The 25507-nt window shown below is 41.4% G+C and overlaps 4 protein-coding genes across 7 annotated transcripts in view; 3 read left to right on the top strand and 1 right to left on the bottom strand.

Annotated features, from left to right (window-relative positions):
* LOC6546253 overlaps nt 1–25507 on the top strand; it is a 69228-nt gene that overhangs the window by 26464 nt on the left and 17257 nt on the right. For 2 of the 3 annotated variants that reach the window (XM_026977222.1, XM_001972824.3), the window contains exon 3: nt 5488–5519. The exons of the other annotated variant lie outside the window; for it this stretch is intronic. The gene's annotated coding sequence lies outside the window, so the exon portion shown is untranslated. Of the gene's footprint in view, nt 1–5487; nt 5520–25507 lie in introns of those variants that run through there. 3 annotated transcript variants of the gene reach the window in all.
* Nucleotides 1308–7523, top strand: LOC6546250. Its single transcript, XM_001972821.3, has 3 exons — nt 1308–1960; nt 5488–5689; nt 7000–7523. Exons 1-3 carry the CDS (start codon nt 1729–1731, stop codon nt 7184–7186), a joined length of 621 nt encoding a protein of 206 aa, XP_001972857.1. The 5' UTR covers nt 1308–1728; the 3' UTR covers nt 7187–7523.
* Nucleotides 11057–15749, top strand: LOC6546249. Its single transcript, XM_001972820.3, has 3 exons — nt 11057–11417; nt 12669–12882; nt 15429–15749. The coding sequence occupies exons 1-3, from the start codon at nt 11210–11212 to the stop codon at nt 15586–15588; spliced, it is 582 nt and encodes a 193-aa protein (XP_001972856.1). The 5' UTR covers nt 11057–11209; the 3' UTR covers nt 15589–15749.
* Nucleotides 17209–24647, bottom strand: LOC6546248. Of its 2 annotated transcripts, none has more exons than XM_001972819.3 (6): nt 24437–24647; nt 22029–22225; nt 21069–21960; nt 20271–20848; nt 19105–19225; nt 17209–18968 (listed from the first exon to the last, which is right to left on the bottom strand). In XM_001972819.3, exons 2-6 carry the CDS (start codon nt 22124–22126, stop codon nt 17484–17486), a joined length of 3174 nt encoding a protein of 1057 aa, XP_001972855.1. In that variant the 5' UTR covers nt 22127–22225; nt 24437–24647; the 3' UTR covers nt 17209–17483. The 2 variants fall into 2 exon arrangements, with proteins under 2 accessions (XP_001972855.1, XP_026833020.1); XM_026977219.1 differs by having other exon boundaries at nt 24441–24647.

The raw sequence follows: 25507 nt of genomic DNA, 5'->3' as shown, positions 1-25507 counted from the left end.
CATTCGGCGGCTCCTTTTTTTGGCCATTGCAACATTACTCGCAATCGGCAGTGTCGTTTATTTTATTTTATTTACTTTTTGCTGCGTTGCATAGTGGGCTTCTTCAACGCAATCATAAATCTGTCAGCGGCCACCCGATGACCTTTCTACCTGTTCGATAAGCACTCATTTTGCAGCTGTCCTGGTCATTGTAAAGCAATAAAATCTGAGGAAGAACCCAAAATATTTACAGGCCTACTAAGTGGCCTACGTGACGGGCACGCGACTGACTTCATCAGTCCATTAGCAAAGAATTATGTTCGCTTATTCCTAGGTGATGTGAGTTCTATTATGAATTCCAAATCCTGGATGATAATCTTTGTAAGAAGAACATATACACACACAATTTTGACTGTACCTATAACATTTAATTCTTAAATATATACACATGCTCTGCATACTTTTGTATGGAAGGGGTATCAGCACATGTTCGAAGTTAGAAAAGGTTTGTTTTCAAGGTTAAAGTCAACATTAATAAATATGTTTTAAATTGAATTTACTCTTAGAAATACTTAGCAAAAATCCTTTTTTTTACAGCTATTTAAAATGACCTACATTTGAGGTATTTTAATTTTAAATTTGAATTTTATTTATGTCGAGCTCTACATACTGCACCATTTTACCAAAGAGAAATATAAATATATCTTGATTATTTATTAAAGATAATAGATATATCTTATATTTTCAAAAAGTATGGTACTAAAACATAATATTTGGAAATCTTAATATTTTTCCAATTATATATCAAGTCCCGCTTGTATTTATAAATGTTATGTAGTTAATTTTATTTCATTTACAAGGCAGGTGCAAAAATTGTATATTTCTTTCGATATTTTCTCCGCAACACCGCGAGGATTTTCATTATACAGGTCGCCAAACTAAGTTGTCCACAATTCCCCATCTGGGGTCATTAGCACGGTCGGGTATCGAACCCATGCGTTGCCCACTTTAGTGTCTGTAACTACTGTGGTACGTGAGTTAGCAAGTGACTTGCTTTAGTCAAACCTTTTTCTCAGCCGAGTGGTTGTGGCTGTGGTTGCGTCTGCTCGCAGACATTTTGCACGAGCGAATGCGGTACAGTGGGTACTGTAAATGGATCGCCGAACAGCAGGTACTCCTCTCCGGTGAGTATTTGCTGAGAGCCTCTCTCGGAAACAGCTGTACCTGGGCCGCCTTTGCCTAAGTATGGCTTGATTCGGCTCTCCGGCTCTCGGACTCTCTGCGCTTCCGCTCCCGCTCGCGACCAGCTGATCGTGTGAGCCTAACATTGGTGTTATATCTTGGAGCCGCTTCAGTTCAGTGGCATTGCAACTGTTGGCCGAATCGGACGTACCGCTGCACTTGGTAGAATTCTTGCTGCCTGTGGCTTTCGCGTGTGTTACCTGTACCTGTATTTCGGTTTTACAGTTACTAACGAGTTATGTGCGCTTGAATGCCAAATTTAATTGTCGCTCTTTGCATGCTCGCCAGCAGCGTTTTTGAAAACGTTTTCGTGAAGCGCTTAGGAAACTACTTTCGTTTTCCCCCCAACTTTCCATTTTCTTGCTCGTCGGCTTGCCATTGAAAAAAGTGTCAAAACCCAAGTAGTGCTAATCACCCAAATCAGAGATAAAACATTCGAAAAAAAAAAAAAACAAAACGGAGTATATACAATTGCGAAACGCGTGTGAATTGATCGAGTTTTGGATTATGGCTCTCATGGACACCGCCTGGCGTTGTCGCCTCATGATCTTCGGCGTCGTCTCGCTGCTGCTTGTGGGCGATCTTTTTGTATACGGCGGCGGCATGAAGTCCAACCACCCCAATCCCCACTCGGTGAGATCGGCGGGCGGCGCGGGGCAGGGGGGCGCCCCAACGGGTCCGGCGGCAGCAGCGGCCAGCAAGTTCCAGACCAAAAATGCCGAAATCGACATAACCGAAGGTTAGTTTTGCCATCCACTTTATCTTGTTATTGCTGTCTTACCATTTTGCCATATTACATTGACAAAATGTTTCACTCGCTGGGCATCTTGGCATCGCCAAATTTTTGGGCATCAAATTTCGCTAATATTTGGTATATATTTCAATCTTAAACTCGAAATATTCAATATATTAACTATGCAACTTTCATTCGAACTTGGAACAATCACATTTACCAAAAACGTGATTTGCCATTTCAGCATTTATTAAATGCGTTTACTTATGCGCTTATACAACTAAAGAACATATTGAATAATCGAGTTCATGTTCACTTTAAACGTTTTCAAAGGTAAATTATCTATACACTTGCAATCTTTCATTCTATCTGACTGTTTTGTTGTAACTTGGTAACAACGTTTAAAAATAGAATAATATTACCTAGTACATTAAACCCATTACTGAAGTGTTATACCATCAACACTGTTCGTAAACGAAAAATATTTTCAAAGTTTTTAGGTATATCACACACCCATCGCATGTGTTTGGACTTATCAAGGTTAATTTCGCTTTATAAATGAAGCTTATACTCGTAGAATGCTGGTGGCACGTGTAAGCCTCACTTCGGGCTTAAATGTTTAATTAGGCTTTTTGTTAGAGGTAGGTGAAAACCGGAACTGGGGACGGTGAGACTAATGAACGATTGTTTATTACACACGTGTAGCTAGCCCTGAAAAGTATTGATGTCGATTAAAAAATACATTAGAGGCTTAACGCATACATCAACATTTTACCTGGATAAATAGATCTTCCATTTGGACAACATTCTTTAGTTGCGTTTTCAGCACAAGGAAGTTAGTACTTTGTGGTGGGCACTTTATCAAAGAGAAACACATTAACTCCTAATGATGCGGTTATTACGAAGATTTCTTGGTAATTCTCGATATATTAGACAAAACTTTTCTAGGAAATGTTTCGAAAAAATTCCTATAGCTGTGCTAAAAGTGTGTAGCATAATAAACAGATACACCAGACAGCAAAAGTTTCCATAAACTACAAAAAAGTCATTACGCTTTTTATGAGCTAGCTTTAAAGGAAAGTGACTTCATTGCTCGAGTACTTCATTTGAATTGCTGAAAACATGAAAACTATTATCTACTTAAATAAATGTAGCCTGAATTTAATAGAATGTATTTATTTAGTCTAGCTAAAATTTGGCATGATACATTTTTGCACGAAAGTCTGAAAATTATTCAATCTATCATTCATCGCAATCGAAGTTCATGTTCAAACCGATCGTTAAAGAGCTCTCAACGGCGATTTGAATACACTTCTTCGTCGCCTCGCCACTTTCTCGTTGATTTGCATACACAATATCGAGCCCTATTGTATGACATAACATTTGGGCATTGCACAACAAAAGTCGTGGCTAAACACGAAACCGGAAAAGATACTCAAACGAATGTGTATAGAAGCACTAAAACCTTAATAAAATCAAAGGAAAGTCCAGGTTGAATGAACAGGGCTTCAGCATTTACTGATATATTTTTTATTAGAAATTTAAATTGACTTAATATACATGAGCTTAGGGGCAGTGTAACAAATATCGAATCAAATATCCTATCAGTTCTATCCGGCTTCAAATCCCAACATAAAAAACATTTAAGTATACAGAAAAAAAATATTGCAGGCTTTCCTAGCATGTTCTATTACAAATAATAACAGCATGATGCATATTAGCTTGATTTTGTAACACTTATAGAAAGTTTATGCTGTAAATTGAAAGTAAATTGAAGGCAGTACAATTAAATAATTGCAACTTCCCTTCATCTCAATTGACAAATCTGTGTGTTTCAATATGCTCAATGAGCCTAACCCCCAAACCATTTCACAGTTCATTAGGACGGCTGAACCGTCTCCAAGTCATTGGAAGTTGCCGAAGCTGGTATTTCTTTTGTGTTTCTTGGAGTGAAAGTGGAAAAATGCCAGGCAAATAAACTTGACGTAATAAAACTCCACGCGAACAACAAGTTTTCGCTTCGCATGTCGAAAAAGGAGGGCATTAAATTGCATCGAAACTTTCCCAGACAGCAGCAGTTCATTAGCGTGTGGGCCAGGTCCAAAAGTTGGGCTAAGAATAGGTTTTCTCCCAATATACCAGTTTCAGAAACGATGTCTGGACAATGTGAATATTTGTACACTCAGTTCATTTTTCTAGTTTGCTCACTAGAACAGGAAGTGATAAAGCCTTGACTCGTTTTGTGATATTTATTTAATCGAACTAAGCCAAGTCACTGGCTTCGGTTTGGGAAATATTCTGCCAAATGGCCGGCCACAACCGGTTCCGATTCCAGACGTAATCCATTCAAACCGAAGAAGTTGTTTGAGCTGGCCTAGAGTTCAACTGAAAGGGAGAGTGAGTTGATATCTATGATCTTGGGTGTTTGAATACTCACGTTAATCGCTTGTAAATGCTATGCAAGCTGTATCACGTGCCCTTCCAATCTTCCCATAGCCGATGGATATTATCTGAATTGACAATTTAAAATTGACAATTGACAAAATAAAAAGAACGAAATACACTTTGCTGCAACCTTTAGCTGGTGAATGCAGTGCGTGACAAACATTTCGAGCTGGCACTTCCATTCGCATTGATTTCCATTCAATTAAGTGCACTTGGAAATCGATTCCACCGAGGAGACACAACAGTCCAGACAGAATAAATCTGAATAATGTGAGTTTTAGCATTTCCAAAGAGCCATGTCTGATGTATTAGGCTTATTATAAGAAATGCCTTGGCTATAGCATATGACTTTAAACCTGTATGCAGAAAAATAATAGGTGTTTAATTTTCAGTAATAGCATGTTAGCAGAAACAATCAGATTGAATTTGGATTTTCACACCGCGATAGGGTTTTGCTTAGGTTCCGCATTCAAAGTTCAAAATCCGTCAAATCCAGCTGCCTTACTTGGTAGTAGCATAATGACTATTCGACTGAAGACCATAATTAATAATTAATACAACTGAGCGTTGAATGACTGACAAATATGCAAAGTAAAGTTCAACGCATTGACTTGGCCTTGTCGGGGCATAGAATTGTTTAAAAAGTGTTGGATGTATTCGCAACAGCTGACCGTCTCCATAAAGCCAAATAAATATTTGGCTTACTCACCGCTGTGTACTCAAAAAAAAAAAAAAAAACAGAAATTCGATTTGTTTATACGCTTTCCACACTCTCAATTTCTACCTATACATGTTTGTCTACCTGCATATTTGCTCAATTGTTCACAATTTGTTGTGTTTTGTTGACAATTTGTTCTAAGCCATAGTCCTAAGCCATCTATTAGTCATTGTTTGGCTTAGGATTCGGATTTGCCAACCTTGAAGTTGGGGTCTCCGTTTTGCGCAGTTCCCGAAATCCAGTCTTAATTTGAAAGCAGTTTGCTATGCAAATGAGCGCCAGCGAGTAAAACAAATATCCCAAATGCCAAATCTGATGGGGCCATCCCCCGATTAATACACATGCCTAACTTAATTGTGGATTTTTTTAGAGCACGAATTCAATGAGATCTCAGCAGCGGCTCAATCCCTCAAGCCGGAAATGGCAGTGGTTACTGGAGCTAGCCTGAAGACCAAGTCCCAACTCACGGACACCATCAAGGAGTCGTGTCTTCCCAAGATGCTCTGCGAACTGGCCTCCAAGCCGGAGTACCAGCTCAGCGAAAGGGAGCGGGAACTACTGAGACTGATCAGGTAAGAAACACACTGAGCGAAATCATAAAAGGTCACAAAACATGTTCCATCGGCAAAGAGTGTACAAGTAATGGGTAGTATCTAGGATATTCAAAACAAAGGTAAATAGAGTAGTTGTTAAGTTGTCTAGTTTAAATATTTAATTTGCCAGGCATTGTTAGAAAGCGGAGTAGGTTTGTTTGCTAATTTTCTGGCGAGACAACAAAATAATACTCAAATAATACTTGAGATTCTTAGCTTTCCTACTATTAGACGCGTTTTATGTGCATTTTTAAAGTTGAGTTACTGTTTCTAACAGAGCAAATAACTAAGCAAACACAACGAACACATCAATTTATGGATGTTTTAAAATGTTTTTGAAACCGGTTAGTGATGACTTGCACAAAATGTCGAAGAGCATTAGCATAAAATAATATTAGTTTTCAATAAATAATAAGGCTTGTTAGAAAAGCTTAAGATGACAACAAATTTTTTTTTGAATTTAAAAACATATAATGAATGTGAAATAAGATAAATTATGATGCAGTTTTAACAACATGTTTCCAAACACAAAATCTTAAAAAAAATCGTTAAACATCTGCCGTATGTTTTTTCGGATAGCATTTTCTTAAATTGAAAAAATGCAAACACCTATTAGTATGTATCGACTTTATGCATTTTGTGCCTGATTAATTGGCCAGGAATCTAAACGAATATTTGTCCGTTAACTGCAACAAGCAGAACCAGTTGGAGCTGATCTACCAAACATTTGCATGCCAAGCGATTACGAAAGATTCCAAACAGGTTTCGAAGGGTTCGAGTCTAGCATTGCAATCCATTGCAATCCATTTAATTGCGATTAACGTTGCTGCACACCACAATTATTTATTTACGAGTATTTACCCAGTGGATGACTCAATCCACGAGCAAGGTGCAGAACTTGGGGAAACAAAAGCGCCAATTGGGTTAGCAAGTGCGGCAGATATTTAAGCCACGTCTAGGCCCATGGATCAGCAGTCGTAACCTACCTCAACTTCAGCTGTAACCTCGCACTTGAGACGAAGGTGAGGCGGCGAAGCTAATGTAAAAGTCAGGCCAGCTTTATAGAGTCGACTAAGTCAACAGCAAGGTGAATGGCTGAGGCACTCTAGAATCTAGATAAACGAAAAACAAAAAACCGAAAAACTGCCGAAAGCGAAACTTGAACAAACTTTAAGCACACAGCCAGGCGAAGCGTGAAATGATAATGGCTTATTATAATATTTAACATTTGCTCAGTTGTGTTCTTCGGCTGCAGTGAAACTTCCGTCTAATGTGCCCACTATTTGCAGATCGCCAACAATGCCCTGGATGATGAACATGCCGCCCAGCAAATGGTATTTCGCGGCCCACATGGGCGAGCTAATGCGCCACACCGGAGACAATCTCAGCGGACCGATGGGATGCGCCAATCTCTGGCCAAACTGCCCGATCAGCTCCAAGAAGCTGATGAAGATCAGCTACAAAGTGAGGACCTAGCCACTGGATCCGCGCCCCAAGTATTAGGATGTAGGATTTAGGCCGCCTCAACTTGTGTACCATATGTCTTCACCGTTCGATTAGCTAGCCTACCTTGTAAATTACCTTAAATTTAGATTAGATTAGATTAGACTAGACCTTAGTCCCGACTTGACTGAAGTGACTGTAGAACTGTAACCTCTTGTATCCGTATCTTCTGGCTACAAGTCCTAGGTAGCTTGTACATACTAATAGTACGTGTGACTAGTCACGATCTGATTTAGCGTTACGCCTTAGTCATAAGTTGGATGCTCCTGTAATTGTTAATAAATTACACTCTTGTGTGCGAACTCCCTAATTGCCTGCCTTAATCCATCTTAATTGTTGCCATATCACCTTCGGGCGATTTGTGAAATGACTTTGATAAAAACTTTTTAACTTTTTTAAACACTTTTTATTCGGTCTACCAAGTTCATAGTTGTGCGGGGCTTGTAATTGCTAGGAAGCGATCGACCTGCTGGCAATGAAGTCGTATTTTTAGAAATTGTTATGCAATGGAAGGTTGCCTTCGTCATCAAATGTGGCCATCTACTATTGTAGATTTCTCGTTTGGCTGGGTGGAGTTTAATTGGCCTAGTGTAATGTGACTTAAAGCGGTATATCGCATGCTCAGTCTGATGCGAAGTCCATGTTTTCAAATATGTTGATTAACATGAGCTGCGTGCATTTTTGATAGAGTATGACTGAAGTGAAAACAAAGTAAGCAGATAATGTTAAGATTACCTGTTAAGATTACCCTGTTTTGAATTTTTTATATTGGATGGAAGGTGATATATTAAGCTGAATTGCTTTTATATATGATTTTGTTAGAAAATAGTTCTTCATTTTTCCACGCGAGTAACATGCATTTATTTATCCCAACTTGTTTTTTATAAGTTAAGAAAAGAATAGTTGTTTGTAGATAGTTTATAAAAAACATTCGGTTAATTATTAAAACAAATGTTTTTAGCGCATACTTTCAGGCGCGGTTCCAAATTTTTACCACACACCTTGAACGTCAAATGAACTAAAAACAAAGCCGAAGATTTAAGTGCACACTTTATATGCAAATTCGATTACCCAAATGGCATTGTGCAAAAAAATTAGAATATTTTTCGCTTTGTTTACAATTGTTTCTCTGGTCAATTATGTATTCACAGCACAATTTCCACAAAAAATCGAATGGACATGCGGGTGAAATTGGCGAATTATGACAAACATATTGATGGCTGAATTAAAAAAACTCTAGAAAGTAAACAAAAACCAGAAATTATTTTTAGATTTTTAGATTATACATAAATCAGTCAGTGACACGAGGCAATAAATAAGCAAATCCACGGAGGGGGTAGTGAAAACGCGAATTGAAAATCGATTCCTAATTGAAATTCCAATTACATACGCGCTCAGTTTGGCAACAAATTTAGCCAGAAATTGCACAAGGAGTAAAACAACAAGAGTGAACATATTCGTAATATCAAACAGAAATTGGGTCAGATTTGTTTAACTGTTTCAGCATATTTGTTGTTACGCTAGTTGCGTGTGCCCAACTTTCATTGTTTGGCTTGGCCCAAATTTCATGTTTGGCTTAAACCCGGCTCAATTTCTGCTTTTGGCCTGACGTTTGACAAGTTGTTTGGCTTATGCAATCCAGCAGGGGGTGGCTTGAATTATGGGAGGACCAGGTGTACCAGGTGCAATTGCATTGTCCCAGACTTCTGTCTGGTTTCTTTCTTTCTTTTCATAATTTCCGCATACTTGGCGCACCGAAAATGAAAGCAAAGATTTGGCAGCAGCTTTACTCGAACGAAACTTTAATACTCTTTGCTACCTTCAATATGAAACTGAATTAAAACCCTTCAGAAAAATTTATATCATTACAGTATGATATTCCAATTAGATACAAATTTAATACCAAATTACAAATGGCAGAATTGAACGTTTTTCCCAAAAATATATCATTAGGAGTCTGCTCATGAAATAATAATCATATGCTAGCCTTAATGGAAGAAATGCATTTTAATATTCCGTCTCTTCACAAAGAAATCTTCGGCTGGCATTGGTGCTCAAATACTCAAAGTAAGAGTGTTCACTATTTCGGCAAAACTGGAAAAACTCGAACATTTCCAACCACAAAAGCTGCATTTCCCAACCTACTTTCCTGCTGCACATCAAGAAATATCATAACCGAGGAGAAAATCAAATGTGCGGTAGATGTGCGCAAATGTAAGGCAAACTTTGCATCAGTGACGAGGAAAAGCGCATTTTCCGTAGCGGTAGTTGTAGCGTTTACCAGCGAAGTGCCGCTTGCGAGTGTTTACTGTGGATGGGATTACGATTACGTAACTCCGGCGACGGCTACGTGATCTGGTCGAAGTGTTTTCAAACGGGTCCCGGCTACTTGGCCAACTGACTGATTGAACCACTCTCTGATGCACAATTGCCTCCAGTGAATTATTCTTATTACTGGAGGCCTCTTAGCATCTGCACAGTTATTCAAGCTGGATTTCCTCGATGCCGATTTGATTTCCTTACCTCACTTTTCTCTGATTGTTAACCTGGCTAAAGGCACGTGCTCCATGCCAGCGATTGATAACCGATTTGGCAAACACGAGCATAGGCATTCAGGCATTCAGCTAACTTCAATGCTGATAATTAACTGGGCCAACACGGCAATGGTGAATGGGGGGATTGGCTAAGCAGTATTAGATGTGCCCGTTTATTACTGGAACTAGTTCACATTTTTATTAAGTTAAATAGTGAGTAATAAGTAATAGATTCCATTCCCCCACCAACAACAATTGAGCGCTTTATTTGAAACTTTTGAGGTTTAAATGCTCCCAATTAAAATTCTTGATTTGAAAATCTAAAATATATTGGCTGGCTAACTGAAGCCGCTTAGAACTGAACTTTCGACTGTCTCCCATTGTGATTTGTTTCACCTCAAGTTTTCACCTGTTGCTGGTCGAGTTGGCCAAGTTGTCCCCTTGACCCTCAAGTCAAGCTAATCCCGGCGAAACCAATTGCTCAAATCACTTGCCCATTTAGGAAATCTGGCCAGCAACACCTCTCCTAACGGAAATGAGGTAATTGATATGCAAGCCAAGCGCCAAAGCCAAAATAAAACCGCCAAAGTAAAGAGCATGCAAGGAAACACCGACGAGCCAACTGCGAATGCCCCACACATTTGCCTCAGAGATTTCATAACCCCTCATAATGGGCGAAACATATGTATGCCCGACTTTATACAGTCGGTGGACTTTGGGGACTTAAGAGAGAGCGTAGAGCCTAGGCTGCGCCCTCTTCACTTTCACTTACTGGTCTTTTCTTCGGCTTCCGCACGAAACTTGGTCAAAATGCAAAACAAACTTGGCTCGCAAAAAACCGAAGCAGACAGTGGCGCCGCAACAGGGGGGTTTCAGAAAATCACTTTTAAAAAAATATATGCTCTTTGGCAATCACTACAGTAACTAATAATGGTAATAATAAAAAGTTTTAATAAAGCTTACAAATAAACTGAAATCATTTACCTTTTAAGGGACCAATTGCAAGATAGACCAAAAGAGGTACAAAGTTGTAATACAGCTCACAAATAAACTGAAATCATTACCCCTTAAAGGACCCATTGCATGATCGACCAAAGAGGTACAAATTTGGACACCCCCCTGGAAATTCCCCAACGCCTCTGGACCCAAAAACCCACACTGGGGAGTGCAGGCTTTACACAACAAGTGATTTCTTGGAGCCTACACTTGAGGTTCGGCCAGCGACTGTCGGTCTGCGCTGCTCTTTGTTTACGTTCACGTTTACGTTTACGTTGGAGTTAACGTTTGCTTGTTTTTTATGCGGCGCTTTGGCGGCTTTAAGCGGCAGCAGGTCGCTTCAGTCAGTCCAAGACTTTAAGCGCACCAAGTCGCCTGCCGCTCCACTCGAAAAGGCCAAGACTTTCGGAGACCCGCCCATAAAGTAGTGTTACTGTTACGATACATTACCCAACAGTTGGCGGCCATGAATCTGCGGTATATCTGCACTGTGACTCTCGTACCAACGCTCTGCGTGCTGCTGCTGCTACTGCTGGAGTTCGTGGAGGAGGGCCTGGCCCAGAGTTCCGACCCCCTCTTCGAGCTGCCCGTCCAGCTGGTCGGATTCCCCGTCATCGTGCTTTCCGTCCGCCTGTCCCAGTTCGCCAAGAAGTTGGCCTACTCCCTCAGTCCCAGTAAGTTCGCCCAGTTAGCCCATCGCAATGAGCTCTCCATCGAGTGAAAGTTAAAAGGTTTTGTGCATGAATTAAGTGTTTTGCATTGTTTAAATCGGTGCAGGAATTTTATGGAGAAATTTCCCAAATTAGGCAGTCGAATTTTTGGGCATCGTTTCAGTGCAGCGCATAGCTTGAAATAGTTATTAAGGCACTTTAAACACTAAAGTGTGGCAAAATAGCACTATAATTAATAGGCATTTCTTGTGGCCAATTAGCTTGAATGCTTTATAATATGCCAAAATTAAATCCATCATTCGACTGGAACAACTTATCAAATGCTATGCAATCCTGCAATGCAATCCCACAAGGTGTTAAAAAGTAATGATGTTGGAAAATCAAAGGAAATTTTAATAAGTTAACCCTTCGGTGTGTATTTGATTCATTAGATAACACCATTCAAAGGGGCTGTCATTAATTCACATCGATACAGATTAATTTATGTACCCTTCAGTACTTGTAATCCAAAATGCAAATTGGTTTCTTCGCACACTTCACTCTGTCCATTGGATCATATTAACCCATTTTGTAAACACACGTCTATTGCTGATTGTTGTGACTTGTTTCTCATTGCTTTGGACCGTAAAAACCTGATCTGCAAGTGCGATGACAAAAGCGGCTGCCAACTGTCGTGCTCGTCCACTTAGCCGACAAAATGTGAAATGGGGTCAAGGCTGTCTGCAAGCCAGTGGCTTCAGCCATAAAAATTGCCACTCCGCCGAGCCGGAAACCAAATATCTGAGATAGATGTGGACAGCTGAGCCGATAAGCTTTTGGCATGAGTAACCTGGGAAATACCCCGAAACTCCAATAATTATCCACACTTTTCGGACAGCTTTTAAGCTCGGCTGAAGAAAAATGGTGGAGGGGCAAAATCAATTTGCAAAGAGGAGACAAGTAAAAATTGCTTTTAGTTCAATAGCCTTTGGAAATAATGCATAATAGTTTTAATAGTTTTTTTTGTAGCTGATGTACAGCCATGTAGGAAGCAATTCAATTAAAGCTTCGTTGCTTTATGATAACATTTTTTAGTGGTCAAATGAGCAGAGGTAAATCAAATCTTACGTACAAAGTCTCAACAATTTGTTAATTTAATTTATCAATTCAGTTAAGTTGCCTCTATACTGCTAATCATCATTTTTTAAATGAGATTTTATGAGGGAACGTCACCCAAATCAATCAATAAATGTGAATAAACGTGATTTCGAACAGGTACATACAGATCTCGCAGCAGAAGGGATACCGCCCATCCGCTGGCTCTTGATGCCGAGCTGGCCCAGAAGCAGATCCTGGGTGAGTTCGGACCCCAAGCCTGCATCCTGGAGGAGCCGTGCCGTGTCCACGCCTCCCGGTATTCCGGCAGTGCTGATGGCCGATTCCCTGATGGAAAAGCAAAGCCACATGCCGCCTGGTCGGAGGTGCTGAGGTAGGTTACAGATACTTCTTCGTTTAGATACTAGTAACCCAAGAGCTGTTACTAATCAAACGCATACATCTATGGTGGTTGCTAAATATGATAAGTTAACATCCCTATGGCTTAGTGAATGAATGTATACTTATATGCTCGTTTTTTATGGTGTCCTTTCCTAATAATTCAATTGCTTAAGATATTGAATATTCTTGGTGATTATATATTATCACTTTCTGTGCATTCACTTTCCTAAAAATAGAGTTTTTCCTATATGATTCCCTATATGATAGATATTGAATATTCTTGGTGATTATATTTAATCTCTTTCTGTGCATTGACTTTCCTAAAAATAGAGTTTTTCCTATATGATTCCCTATATGATAGATATTGAATATTCTTGGTGATTAAATATAATCTCTTTCTGTGCATTGACTTTCCTAAAAATAGACTTTTTCCTATATGATTCCCTGAACTTATTAATACAATTTTGTAACCTTGACTTCCTTAAAGATGTGATTTTCATCCCACTCATCATCAAACGCAAGAGGGTCCTGGATGTAATCAGCGCTTTCGAGTACTTTTCCCTATTCCCGCTCAAGTGAAGCGGGCTGACTTTATGGCAACTCACTCAGCTCCAACTGGCAGTAACAACTTGAACTTCAGTTGGATTTGGTTCTATTTCTGTTCTGCGATTGCATTTCTTATGGCCACGTTTGCAGTTTGGCGCTGCTGCAGTTGTCATTTGGCAAATGAATGGCTTGTTTTTAGCTAAAGCAAAATGTTTTCCAATCAATTTTTATATCTCCTTGTTGTCGCTGTCTCATCCTGGAGTTCGCAGTTTGCCCATTGTCATTGGCATTGCTAACTCATCTGTGCATAATTTAATGTATCCCAGGGATCCCCAAGTTTAAAAGTGCATGTCACGAGTTGGACTCCGACTTTGGATTTCAATTTGTAAGTTTACATAAATTTAGTTTGGCTTGCCAGTTCCTGATGAGTTGGTTGCCCTCGCAGCTTCCCATCGTCATGGAAATGCTGGAAGACATCAAGTTATTCTTCTCACCCGTCAAAAGTATCCAGATAACCCCTGCTAACTGCTGTGATTCATAATTAATGCGCTTGTCTCTGCAGCGTCTTCCTTGATTTTTTCACTGGTGCTTTTCCGTAATAAAAGAAAGGAAGCTTGGCTGGTCAGTGGTAGTAAAACATTTTTATTATTGCCACCAGTTTTCCATTTTGAAATACTCGCATTTAAGGAGTGCAAGACGAACAAAGGGCAGCTTAAAGAAAAGCTTCTTTGCAGGGCCCTTTGGCCAACGTGTCGTATGCGTAACATTTTCTTGTTTGGCCACTCTCCATTTATTCTATTTAATATTTTGTGTATCGTATCGCAAAAAGGTTTCCACATGCATCTGACACTTTCACACTTAATGTGCAAAAATCTTCACCCTTCATCCCATCACCCAAAATGGACAAAAGTTGTTTGGCCAACGTGTCAAGAGCAAATATTCAAAATTATTTTTGAAATGTTCGTCTGTCTGAGCCCTCACCTTCATTCCTGACCCGTCCTGACCTGAGTCTCAAACTGAGACTGGTTTTGGTTTTTGTTTAGTTTTCGTTGCGCTGCAAATGTAATTGGCATTAGAAGAAGTTCTCTGCAACTCGACGTGTTTTGTAATAATAAAATATGATTAAAGTTTTTGATTAAATTTATGAAAGTGCCCAGTGGGGAATGGCATGCCAATGCCGGCTTTCCACCAGGTTTTGGTCAGTTTTCCACGTCTCATTGTTGTTGCCACATCGCTTTTCCGGAGGGCAGCTGCAGATGTGTTTGTAACTGAGTTGATTAAATTATGCCACTGCAGACGTGTGAAATTTGAACTGTCCATGGGTACATAGGTGTGAAGCAAAGGGTTCTGCGGCAGAATGGGATCTTATCGCATAGTAATCAGAAGGGTCCTGTCCAAAAAGGCCACATATGCAATTTGCTACAGAATGGAAAAGGGAATACATATTTTTGTGCACATTATAAATAACTGAGTTAGTAAGTTTAATGGAGAAGCATGTTAATAAATGTAGTTTACATTGTATTTTCCAAAGCATTCAGTTGAATAAGTTTTAACCTATTAATAGCTATATTATTAGTCTTTCGTTTTACATTTATCTGCAAAAATTGGAACGGTTTGGTATATTTCATATGTACAATAAACATTGATCAGTGAATGTAGAGCCCGGAAAAGTGACTTTAACCAACCGCAACTTTTCTGCCTGCTTGATACACGCGCTTCAACTCATTACCCCCTTATAAGCATCATCCAGTCCCGACCATTATGCAAATAACCCAAGTGAAACCCACTACCCCCACCAAACACACTTTGCATTGTGAAGGAAAACTCTTCCTTTGGGGCTGCTGTTGAAAATTGCTTTTGTTTTTAGTGCAGGGTTGGTGCCTCTGTTGTTATGTGTGCATATTACCCACTTACTTATGAGTAATTATTTCTGTAATCCGCTTTCCGATTCCCCGCCTGGAACATGCAACACGGCTATCCAACGGCCAACAGGAACTACAAAGTGCAATCGGGCGTCAGTGGGATGAAGCAGTGGTATCTGCTCTCCCTGTTCATCGGCGATGCTGTGCGGGATGTGCCGCTCTGCAAGCACCTGGCCAAAAGGATGCCCTGTCCAGGAGTCGGACCTCTGCCGGCGCCCCAGCCACGATGAAGATCTGGTCGGTTCCGCCTCCTCAGGGGCTTGCCGTATCATGGAGGGAGGAGGAGCATCCGGATGGAGTCCCCTTAGTCAGTCGCATCGGACATCTTTGTTAATCATCCATCTCTCGGCACTCACATCCAGCATCCATGTGCTGTCCTTGTACACCCCATCGCCCATTTGTTGTACTTTTAGTTGATTTTAAGGGTTTTAATTTAAACGAACGGCCGCCAACAGACGTAGGCGCTTAGATTTATGAGTAAGCAAATAAATAAACAAGCCAGCTGAAAAAAATCAACCCAAATTTGTGGGTTCCTATGCCGGGACATGTCTGGAGTCCCTCAGTTTTCCGCTCGGACAATGCATTTCCCATTCCCCATTTTCTTGCCTAGTAAAGAAGCGCAAAATTGATACGCCAAAAAGCATGCAGCAAAAAATTCGGTCTGCAACACCACTCGCAATTTGTTGACGCAGGGCATTAAGATGCAGGGGAATGGGCTCCCGAATACCCTGTAAAATGTATGGCTGCAACTGCATATACATTCAGGATAATTGCTAAAGATTTATCTTTAATATATTATATCAAATAGGTAAAAAAGTTGACGGTTGGCATTTTAAATTTCACTTTTAAACTGCAACTGCAACTGCAAGCTTTCTTTTAAAAATAATAATAATAGATAATATTCAGAATCCATCAATTTCATTTAGCTAGGGCGAGTATCATCTAGTCGTCGTTTTCTTTGCTCTATTTGATTTAAAGTTTTCTTTTCGTACACCCCCTTTCCTCTAAGAACAACAGACCAAAAAACAAAGGGGGCTCTAGTCTCCGAGCACAAACCCCAACTTTAAGTCCCCAAGCCTGTGTTTCCCATTTATTAACTCGTTGCATATGGTTTGCATACAAACGGCGGCTGCTGTCGGCGTCCCGAGTGCTGTAAATAAAATAAGACGACGGCAACTGCAGCAACAAATGTCGCCGGGGCTTTCCCTTTTCCGTGGCAACCCTGACAACCCTGGTCGCCTGGGCCGCACAAAAGTATGCTGTACTTTTTGTGCACTTTGGAATTTTCTGTGTGATTTTGCTGCTGACAAACGCTCGACCATTTGGGAAAACGCTGTCGGGTAAAGAAGAATAAATTTATTTCAGGGTGCTCCTAGGGGCTTCCACTAGAATTGCATTGCTACTGACTTCTTTTTCGTACCCTGTATCTCAAGTAGCGTTAATACATGTATAACCAATACTTATATTTAATATAAATAAATAATTTAAAGTGCAAGACACACAAAGACTACCTGTAAATCAATATATTTTTAAGAAATCTGTATATTATATAATAAAAATAAATTTATTCATACTCATATGTCCTTTTGTGTCAATATATATTTAAGAAATCTATATATAATGAGAAGACTCATGTGTGTCCCTTAAATTTTTGACACAACGAGGTATTTTCTATTTCGCCTAAATAATCTGAATAATTTTTTTTTTTCATTTGGCATTTCCATTATTGTCCCGGTTTATCACATTTAATTTTTCAAACGTATTTCTGTTGCCGCTAGATTTATGCGGCAATTCCGCTGGCAGCGGAACTCACTTGTTGAAACAATGGAAAAAGTAGTTCTTATGCATACTCTCGGTTGATTGAATTGTGTTTTATTAATAAATAAGGGTTTAAAGAGTTAAATATTTACAGACTTATGTGACTAAGTGGTGGCCTGCCTCTGTGTGGGTCTTCATAGTTAACGCATAAAAACTTTAACATTTATAAACGCAAATATAGGAAACTTAAACAAATCAAATACAAATCAAAGCTGATCTAGTTAAACTACAAAGAATTGCAACACATCGATTTTGAAAAACTATGTACAATTTCTTATTTTCTAGACCCCTTCTAGAGTTACTAGGTCTAACCAGTTTTAAGATACACCTTGCTGCCATCAGGACGTATATAGTACTCGTTTACGCCCTGAGAGTTGGTAACATAAATATTTTTGTCATCTTCGTACTGGGGCTTTTGCTTCTGACTGCTGCCGTAGCGATTATCGCTGATGTAGTTTGCATTGGGATAGTTGTATTGGGGTCTTTCATTTGTGGGATTCTCAAAGCGAACCGTGTTGCCGGGCATATATTCCCCGTAGTTCAGGGAATTGAAGCCACCCTCCAATCGGTAGTGGTTGTGGGGCCTATGCTCATCGCTCACCACCAAGCGATCCTCCTGGGGCTCCCCAACCTCATTGTATTCATAGGTGGGAGCATAGGTGGGCCGGGTCAGGATCTTGCCCTTGCGAATGTGCTGTTCATAGTGATCGGGGAAGATAACACGAGCTCCCCGCTGCGGAGGAGCTGCATCATCGTAAACTGCATTTGGGGCTGGGCTGTCATCGTTAAAGGACTGTTGGTTATGTTGTGCCTCTCGAATGCGCTGGATCTGAGCCTGCTGCCTCCGGATTTCATCTTCCCGAAGTTGCTCCCTGCGAACCTCCTCTTCTCGGAGCTGTTCCTTGATTTGCTCCTCTCGGAGCAGTTCTTTTTTGATTTGTTGTTCCCTGATTTGCTCCTCTAGGATTCTTGCCTCCCGCAATTCAGCTTCTCGGAACAATTCCTCCTCTCTGATCCTTTCCTCTTCCAGCCTCTGCTCGTCCAGATGCTCGTTGGTGTCCCTGAACACAATCCTCTTCCCTCTGCGCTTATCCACGCCCAAGTCAGATTGTGAGAGGCCTTTGGGAAGGACCACTTTCCATCCATCCGCGAAAGATAACTCCTTGCCACGCCGACCACTTTCGGATGCTGCATCGCGATCTACAGGAAATTTCAGTTTTCGTTGGGCAGCATCCCGGTTAAACTCCCGGATTACATCCGCTGGCGTGGCATCCGGAAATCGAACAGATCCTTCTTCGACTTCTTCCTCGCTCTGAATGTCCTTAAAGTTAACCACCCGACCTTCTCCTTCATCTGCCGGGAACTGGAGCACACCAATGAGTTCTGTGTGCGCCTTGGCAGCTTCCTCCTCTTCATCATCCTGAAACTTCACCAGCTGACTCGTTTGCGTGTCCAGGTTGTCCTCCTCGTCATGGAAGTCGTCATCCAAGTCTATGCTCCTCCTTCTCCTCCTCTGGTACTCGACTCCATTTAGGTATTCGGACAGCACCTGGGTGAAAAAGCTGCCGATTCCGCTGGTTATATCCGTGGAGGGACGTTGAGTGGGACGCGGTGCTGGTCGTGGGGTGGTGTAACTTTGAACTCCACCACCTCCTGTCAAAGCAGAAAGAATGCTAAATAGGGATCCCGAATCGGCTTCAGCTTGCTGGGAGGCCACTGGTTTTTCCTCTGGCTCGCTGAAGAACTTGAAAAATCCGCCGCGATGATTGTTTAAGTAATGAATGATTTCCATCTGTTAATAAAGACGTTTATCATGAGTAATAAATGTCACTCAAAGTAGCAGAGGTGTAAGCAAAGTAGTTCATCTAATTTCTTTGGCTTACAAATTGCCTACTACTTGGCATATAAACGTGGCTTTAGTTACTCACATCATTCTTGGGACACTTTAAGTAGGTCTGAATGCAACTTTTCTCCCCACCACTCAGTCCCAGGAGGGCAGCTCTTCCATAAATGAGAGCAGGTGATGCCACTGGAAATCCAGCGAGGAAGCTGCATTAAAGTAAAGGAAGCTCGTTATTATATCATGGTATTTAAAATCACTTTGAAAATATCATTTTTTAAATACATTTATTAATAATAAGGTTACTGCTTCGATAGGTTTTTCTTATATGAAGTGTTTAGAACAAGCTAACTAAATACAAGCTGTCAGTTCCCATTATTTTCTATTTTCTTGCAGCCCAGCTAGATGTTCAGTTCCATTCAGAAATGATGGCTACCCCAGAATCGGTCGACTTGCAGGAATATTTCACCCCTTAAGCTTCTGCTATAGTTACACAAGTGATGCAACTCCATCTGCCCTTTGGACTCCCTCTAGGCCGCTTATAAAACTTAATTGACTCGAAGCCAAGAATTTGCCAAAGCCAAAACAATTTCAATTTACAATGGGCACTATCGCAACGCCCTATCCATTTCCCATTCTCCGTGGAAAATCCCCACCAGACGTAGCTCATTTAATGGAACAATCAATATGGTCTGCATGGCAGTAATGAAGTCTAATCCCATTTAACGCTGCACCACAGAACCAAGATGCCCCCATCTGCCTCAAAATGCAAATTTAATAATATTTACTCACAACTAAAGCCCCTGCAAAATGGGGACCTGCCCCATTTACACGGCGAACAAATTCCTTCTAAAAATATTATTAAGTGGTCTGTCTTGGGATTATGTAAGCTATATATCTTATATCTAATATATATCGTATATAATATATATCTTATATAAGATATATATCTGGTTTAAAGGAATATATACATAATATACAGTAATATAATATAATATAATATATAATATAATATAATAATATAATATAATATATAATATAATATAATAATATAATATAATATATAATATAATATTATTATATTATTATGGCTTGAAGTAATATAATAAAATTTTGAACAGACATAACACAGTAATTTTAGACATTGCACTTGTTTCTTAAGAAAAGGAAACAAGAATTTGGGAAATACCACCTCATATCATGGGTTATTTTTCTCGGTGCAACCAGTCTATGCGCCCACCCTGCAAAACTCACTTGGTTATGGCCGGGGAGGTAACGAATCCGGGCAATTGGCCACGTAACGTTTGACCGGCAATCATCTGGCAGAGCACCTTGGGCACGCACTGCAAATCGTCGTTGCGAGCGATGTTCTCCAGTGCCCTAATGAGCTGTGTGTTGGGCGGTCGACCTCCTCCCAGGCCACCGGATTGCTGGCCTGCTCCGCCTTGTGTGCCGGCGAAAGCGCCGAGGAGACTGCCTAATGGGCTGGACGCCTGCGATGATGCGGCTGGGGAGTGGGAGTGGGAGCCACCGCCGCCGAGGAGGAGATTCGTAAATTGCGGTGCGTACAGCGAGGCCAGGGTGGCCAGTCCGCCGCCCACTCCGCCGCCGGAGCCACCAGCCGGTGACTGAGTGGCAGGACGATAGTTGAACTGCTGCTGCTGATGCGGCTGCTGGAAGTGCTGGGACTGCGGTGGTGGCGGTGGTATCTCGCCAATTTGGTACTCGTAGTAATTGTGTCCCGGCCTGGGCCGCTGGGGCAGTCCTGTCGCAGGACCTGCTGCTCCTCCGTTCTGGGGGTTGTACTGATAGTTTCCAAACTGCGGCTGAATCTGCACAAGGCAAAATAATTTACTGGCTTTAGAAATACAATATTATAGTTGATATAAAATATTCTTAAATATTTAATACTAGTTCCTTCAAGCTGCACCAAAATCCTATTCGATTTTCTTTTTGATAAATAAATCCAATGATTTTGCTAACTTTTTAAAATTATTTCTTAGCATTTCTTCGATTGTACCTAGAATCATTATGTTATTTTTCTCGGTGTACCTGGTTTGGATGCTGTATTTGTGCATGCTGTGGGTTTGGCCGCTGCGAATAATTATCGAAGTTGTTTGCATAATTAGACGAGCCCGGAGGTGGCGCTCCAACTGCTCCACCTGCTCCTCCTGCTGCTCCTAATCCTCCTGCTCCCCCTCGATTCGGCTTGATGTCTTGGCGTTGGTACAGCGGTCGCTGCTTTGGCTGCTGGGGCACAAAATTGGAAGTTTGCTCGGCCGCATAGCTGGGCGGTGGGTAATCATGGCTATCATAGGAGATTTTGTGAGCGGCGGTGGTGGGTGGTGCTGGCAGCGAGGGCGGTGGCCTTGTGGGGCGTCGATACGAGGGGGCGGGGCTTTCGTCGAAGACGTAGCCAGGTCGCTTTAGATACACATCCTCCAAGTGGCCAGGATGCGGCTGCTGCTGCTGCTGGTTTTGTTGGTGACTTCCCACCAGCAGGGAAGATTGCACGGTATAGGCCTGATCATCTTGGGCTGGCCGCTCGCGTTGATATTGAATTATAGACGGCGGAGTGGGTGAGTAGCCGTAGTTCTGCTGGGTGTACGGATCCAGGTAGCCAACTACCGGCGTTGTGGGCAGCGGTGTGCTGTGGAACGCCGAGTGGGAGTCCTGGGGAAAGGAGAACTGCTTGTCCAATGCCACCTGCTGTCCCAGGGAACTTGGAAGCTCGCGCTTGTAGTTCGGTTCCAAATAGCTCGGCGGATATCGGGTGTATCCAGACTGGGGCATCACATCCGAGGGCGTGAAGTCCAGCATTTGGGAGGGTCTAAATCCTCCGCCCGTGGTCACTCTGGCTGAAGTTTCAGGGAAACTCTGGCCAACTGAAGCTTCTTCTGAGGGAAAGAAGTTTTTCAGCTTCACGGATATCGGCTGTGCCTCCCTGGAAAAGCATTGTGAAAACAGAGGCTTAGCGTTATTTGCATAATCAGGAGAGCTCAATCAACTTACCCGTTGCCATTTTTAATGCACGACACGTCGAGGACTAATGCGATAATTAGAATTGCAATTTTCCATTGCACACTTCGCGGCTCCCATAGCAATTGCATTTTGCGAATGGAGTTGGAGGAAAATGTGGAAAATGTGGAAAATCCCGCTGCTCACGTCAGCGATTCATAAGCTCAAGTCAAACTGTCTTCGCACGTCGCCTAAAGTGGGAAAATGGAATGGCGGAGAACATCATAAAAACTTGCTGTCAAACTCAAACTACAAAAGAATTCGCGCAATTTCCGACGACTTGTGCTCGACATTTTCTTGCTACATTTGCACATAAATTTATAGATTTACCACCCACTGTGCCCCCCAGAGACGCACATTTGCATTCATATTAATGCAATTCTCACGTGCTATCCGCCGAAAGGAGTTTTCCCCGCCCTCGACATTTGTTTAATTCTGTTTTTTATGATTGCGCCGTGTTTATGCAACCGCACGACTGCCAGAAATAATCGGATCCCATCATCTTCAGTCCCGGCGAACCATGCAAAATTATTCGGATTATTGCCAAGTTTTATTTGGCGGGACGCTGACAGGCCCTAAAATTTTAATGCCCACAGCGATTTGGTCTCTTTTATACTCGGGTTCTATTAGGACAAGTGTCTAGAGTGCATATAGCCAAGTTCCACATAGTCCGGTTGTGAATATATTCCTTGGCATGATTATTCTTTGTTTTTATTCTTATAAAAAATATTTTTTAAAGACTTGCGGTTAGCAAAGTTCGAAAAGAGGCAGTTCATCTGTATTTATGTAAATAAATTAGTCCTATAAAAGATTTTATCAAAGCGGGGCCTAAATGTATTTAAATTACTTATTAATTCAAAGAGCAGTGCCTACATTTTAAAACTAATCACTTATGGACTTTCATTCTTATTCTTAATATCGCTTTTACACAGCACACTTTATTAATCAGTGAAAGTGTGCCTTCTGTTCTTGAGCAAAACTCTTCTTCGCCACAGCTTCTTTCACTTATTGATTTCTTTGGCTTTTGGGACACACTCAGCTCATCGATTTGGGTCTTAACTCTTTTTGTCTACTGCAAACCGTAAATTTCACCATAAAATATGCACAGCAAGTCGCCTTGTTTAGTGCGTCACTTAGCGCTCGTCGATTTCCATTTGCATTTAAAGGGAGTCAAGGTTGTTTCACCAGACATTGTGTGTGGTCGAAAATATAAAGCACTTTTTAAAGATGACGCACAGCAAATGTCGAAGATATTTTGTTAAAGTCTCACTGGTTTCGCAGCATCTGTGCCGAGTTAAAAATATATTATTTATGTTGGTGCTTGTGCGATATAAAAACAACTCCTATGCCAAATGTCTTGTTGAATATAAAATTTAAATTCCTTGCAATTGCGAACGGAGACGGGCAACAGACTTTCCCAGCAGTAATTGCAGCCAAAAATTTTATGATCCCATCCGGGGGAGGATAGAAATGGTGGGGATTTGTTGGGGATATTCGGGGAAGTACCAGAAAACCAGAAAACTGCATTTGCCGCTGCCTGGCGACAGAGGGCGCTGCACTAAACCCAAAGACAGCAGACGGCAATGGAAGTTTACAACAAGAAATGGCAGCTAATTTTAGAAGGGGCGGTTGACTGCAGCAGGTGCAAGGATCACAAAATGCACCCACTTGGGGGGAAGGACACACACAACGACACCCAAACGAGAAGGCGGCGACACGAAAGGACACTTTACGCTCGAGATGCGTTTCAAATTGTGCGGGCAAAGACGAACACGGATACGGATGCGGATGCGGATATGGCGTACGTGTTGTGAATTCTTTGGGGAAGTATGCCCCGCTTGTCAAATTACATAATCCACTCAACACGCCTCCCTGCTCCAACGCCCACCAATTAGCTTTAATGTCCAAGGCGTGCTGGGGTTCGATTTGGGTCTTATTGCAGGACTCGCACAGGCAAAAAATTAAATCAGATTCGGAACGGGGAAGTTCATGTATTATGGAGAATCAGTCAGGTTGAGGGCTTAACTATTTATATAGTATTTAATTTATTTTCCGTTTATTTGGCACACTTCACTAATAAATCCAATTTAAAATCTCAGCTCTATAGTTATTTTTTAAATTTGAAATGTGATAATATTTATTGTGCACCCAGTGAGTCACTGATTTTTGCGCAATTCTTTGCTGCTTTGCCACTTGAGTCCACAATTCCACAACTTTCTTTTCGGTCTTCCTGGCTGGCTGAACTCGAAAATTGCCCAGGTGCGTTTCTAGACACAATGGCTATGCTTTGTTTGGCTTGTTTGAATTGCTACATTCGAGGAGCTATTTGAGGGGGCCCGGCTTTTGATTTCGATTTGCACACTTTCGGTTTCGATTTTCGCCGTCGGTTTTGCCCAACTTACTCACTGCACTTTAGTGTTCGTCGCTGCTTCCTTTTCTCCGCGTGGCTCAAACGAAACTGAAAGCGAAATTCGACTCGAAACTGGTTAACTTTTGGGCTTAAGCTACGCAACAGAGGACGTAAGCGTTGTGTACAACTAAAGCTAAAAGCCAGGCCCAGACGATTCGACGGCGACGTCTTTCCGGCTTTAAGTTCGGCGATCGTTTGACACGCGACGCCGGCGCAGAAAAGCCAACAGGCCATTTCTCTGCAGATATGTATATCCAAAGTCTTTTGGCCTGGCTGAGAGAGAGCTCCACTACCACTCGTCTTGGCCAGGTGAACCAGCGTTAACGGAGAGCTGGCTGCTCGCTAAAGCGGAGTACAGAAACTTGACCAGTTGGGTCTCTCTGAAGGTCAATGGTTTAAAGGCAAAATGCTAAACAAAGTTTTGGGCTTTTCCAACAAGATATGCATTTAAAGTATCAAGTATCAAGTATCTGACTAGAACAGTTTTTTACTAATAAAACACACAGTATGCAATTTATTTTATTTTCTTGAACGTCAGCTAAATCCAATTAGTTTTCAAACGTATTTGTTAATTCAAAACTTATTTTAAGGTCGAATAAGAACTTCATAGAGCTACATAAGTATTTTTTAAGCTAAGTATTGTACAACGAACTACTTAGTTATTACACTAAGCAAGCCGATCTTTCAGTATTTAGCTGTAAGCAGCTCATTCAACTCGGTTACACACGGCGTTATCAATTATAACTACAACTGCATTGCGCGGGTTAATTGACGCATTTGTTACACTTTTCGAGTGAGAAATGATTGACCAACGAGGCAGTTGGCCAGCCAAATGGCTTAATTATAATGGGCCAAAAGACGGGAGCCAGTCTGAGTGAAAGTTGGGGCACCAGAGAGCAGGCCAAGCAGCTATCAAGCAAACCAGCTAACAAGCCCAACTAGCCCAACAGCCAAGCTGAACCCAACTGAAACCGAATCTGACTCGAGTTGAGTAATTTTCTGCTCTAGTCCCCCCAAAAGCGGCTTTCTTTTCCCATCCCAGCTGTTGGTAATAATAATTTAC

The sequence above is a fragment of the Drosophila erecta genome, unplaced genomic scaffold (assembly GCF_003286155.1).
Source record: "Drosophila erecta strain 14021-0224.00,06,07 unplaced genomic scaffold, DereRS2 tig00000021-arrow-pilon, whole genome shotgun sequence".
NCBI lineage: Eukaryota > Metazoa > Arthropoda > Insecta > Diptera > Drosophilidae > Drosophila > Drosophila erecta.
This window is presented reverse-complemented; position numbering and strand designations above follow the sequence as displayed.

Bases quoted from the DNA above. Each gene is read 5' to 3' on its own strand.
- LOC6546248 (XM_001972819.3), bottom strand. From the start codon at position 22,126: ATGCAATTGCTATGGGAGCCGCGAAGTGTGCAATGGAAAATTGCAATT. The intron at 21,961-22,028 runs GTAAGTTGATTG...ATGCTTTTCCAG, and splicing joins TGCATTAAAAATGGCAACGG to GGAGGCACAGCCGATATCCG. The intron at 19,226-20,270 runs GTGAGTTTTGCA...ACTTTAATGCAG, and splicing joins ACCTCCCCGGCCATAACCAA to CTTCCTCGCTGGATTTCCAG.
- LOC6546250 (XM_001972821.3), top strand. From the start codon at position 1,729: ATGGCTCTCATGGACACCGCCTGGCGTTGTCGCCTCATGATCTTCGGC. The intron at 1,961-5,487 runs GTTAGTTTTGCC...GGATTTTTTTAG, and splicing joins CGAAATCGACATAACCGAAG to AGCACGAATTCAATGAGATC. The intron at 5,690-6,999 runs GTAAGAAACACA...CACTATTTGCAG, and splicing joins GAACTACTGAGACTGATCAG to ATCGCCAACAATGCCCTGGA.
- LOC6546249 (XM_001972820.3), top strand. From the start codon at position 11,210: ATGAATCTGCGGTATATCTGCACTGTGACTCTCGTACCAACGCTCTGC. The intron at 11,418-12,668 runs GTAAGTTCGCCC...GATTTCGAACAG, and splicing joins GGCCTACTCCCTCAGTCCCA to GTACATACAGATCTCGCAGC. The intron at 12,883-15,428 runs GTAGGTTACAGA...AACGGCCAACAG, and splicing joins GCCTGGTCGGAGGTGCTGAG to GAACTACAAAGTGCAATCGG.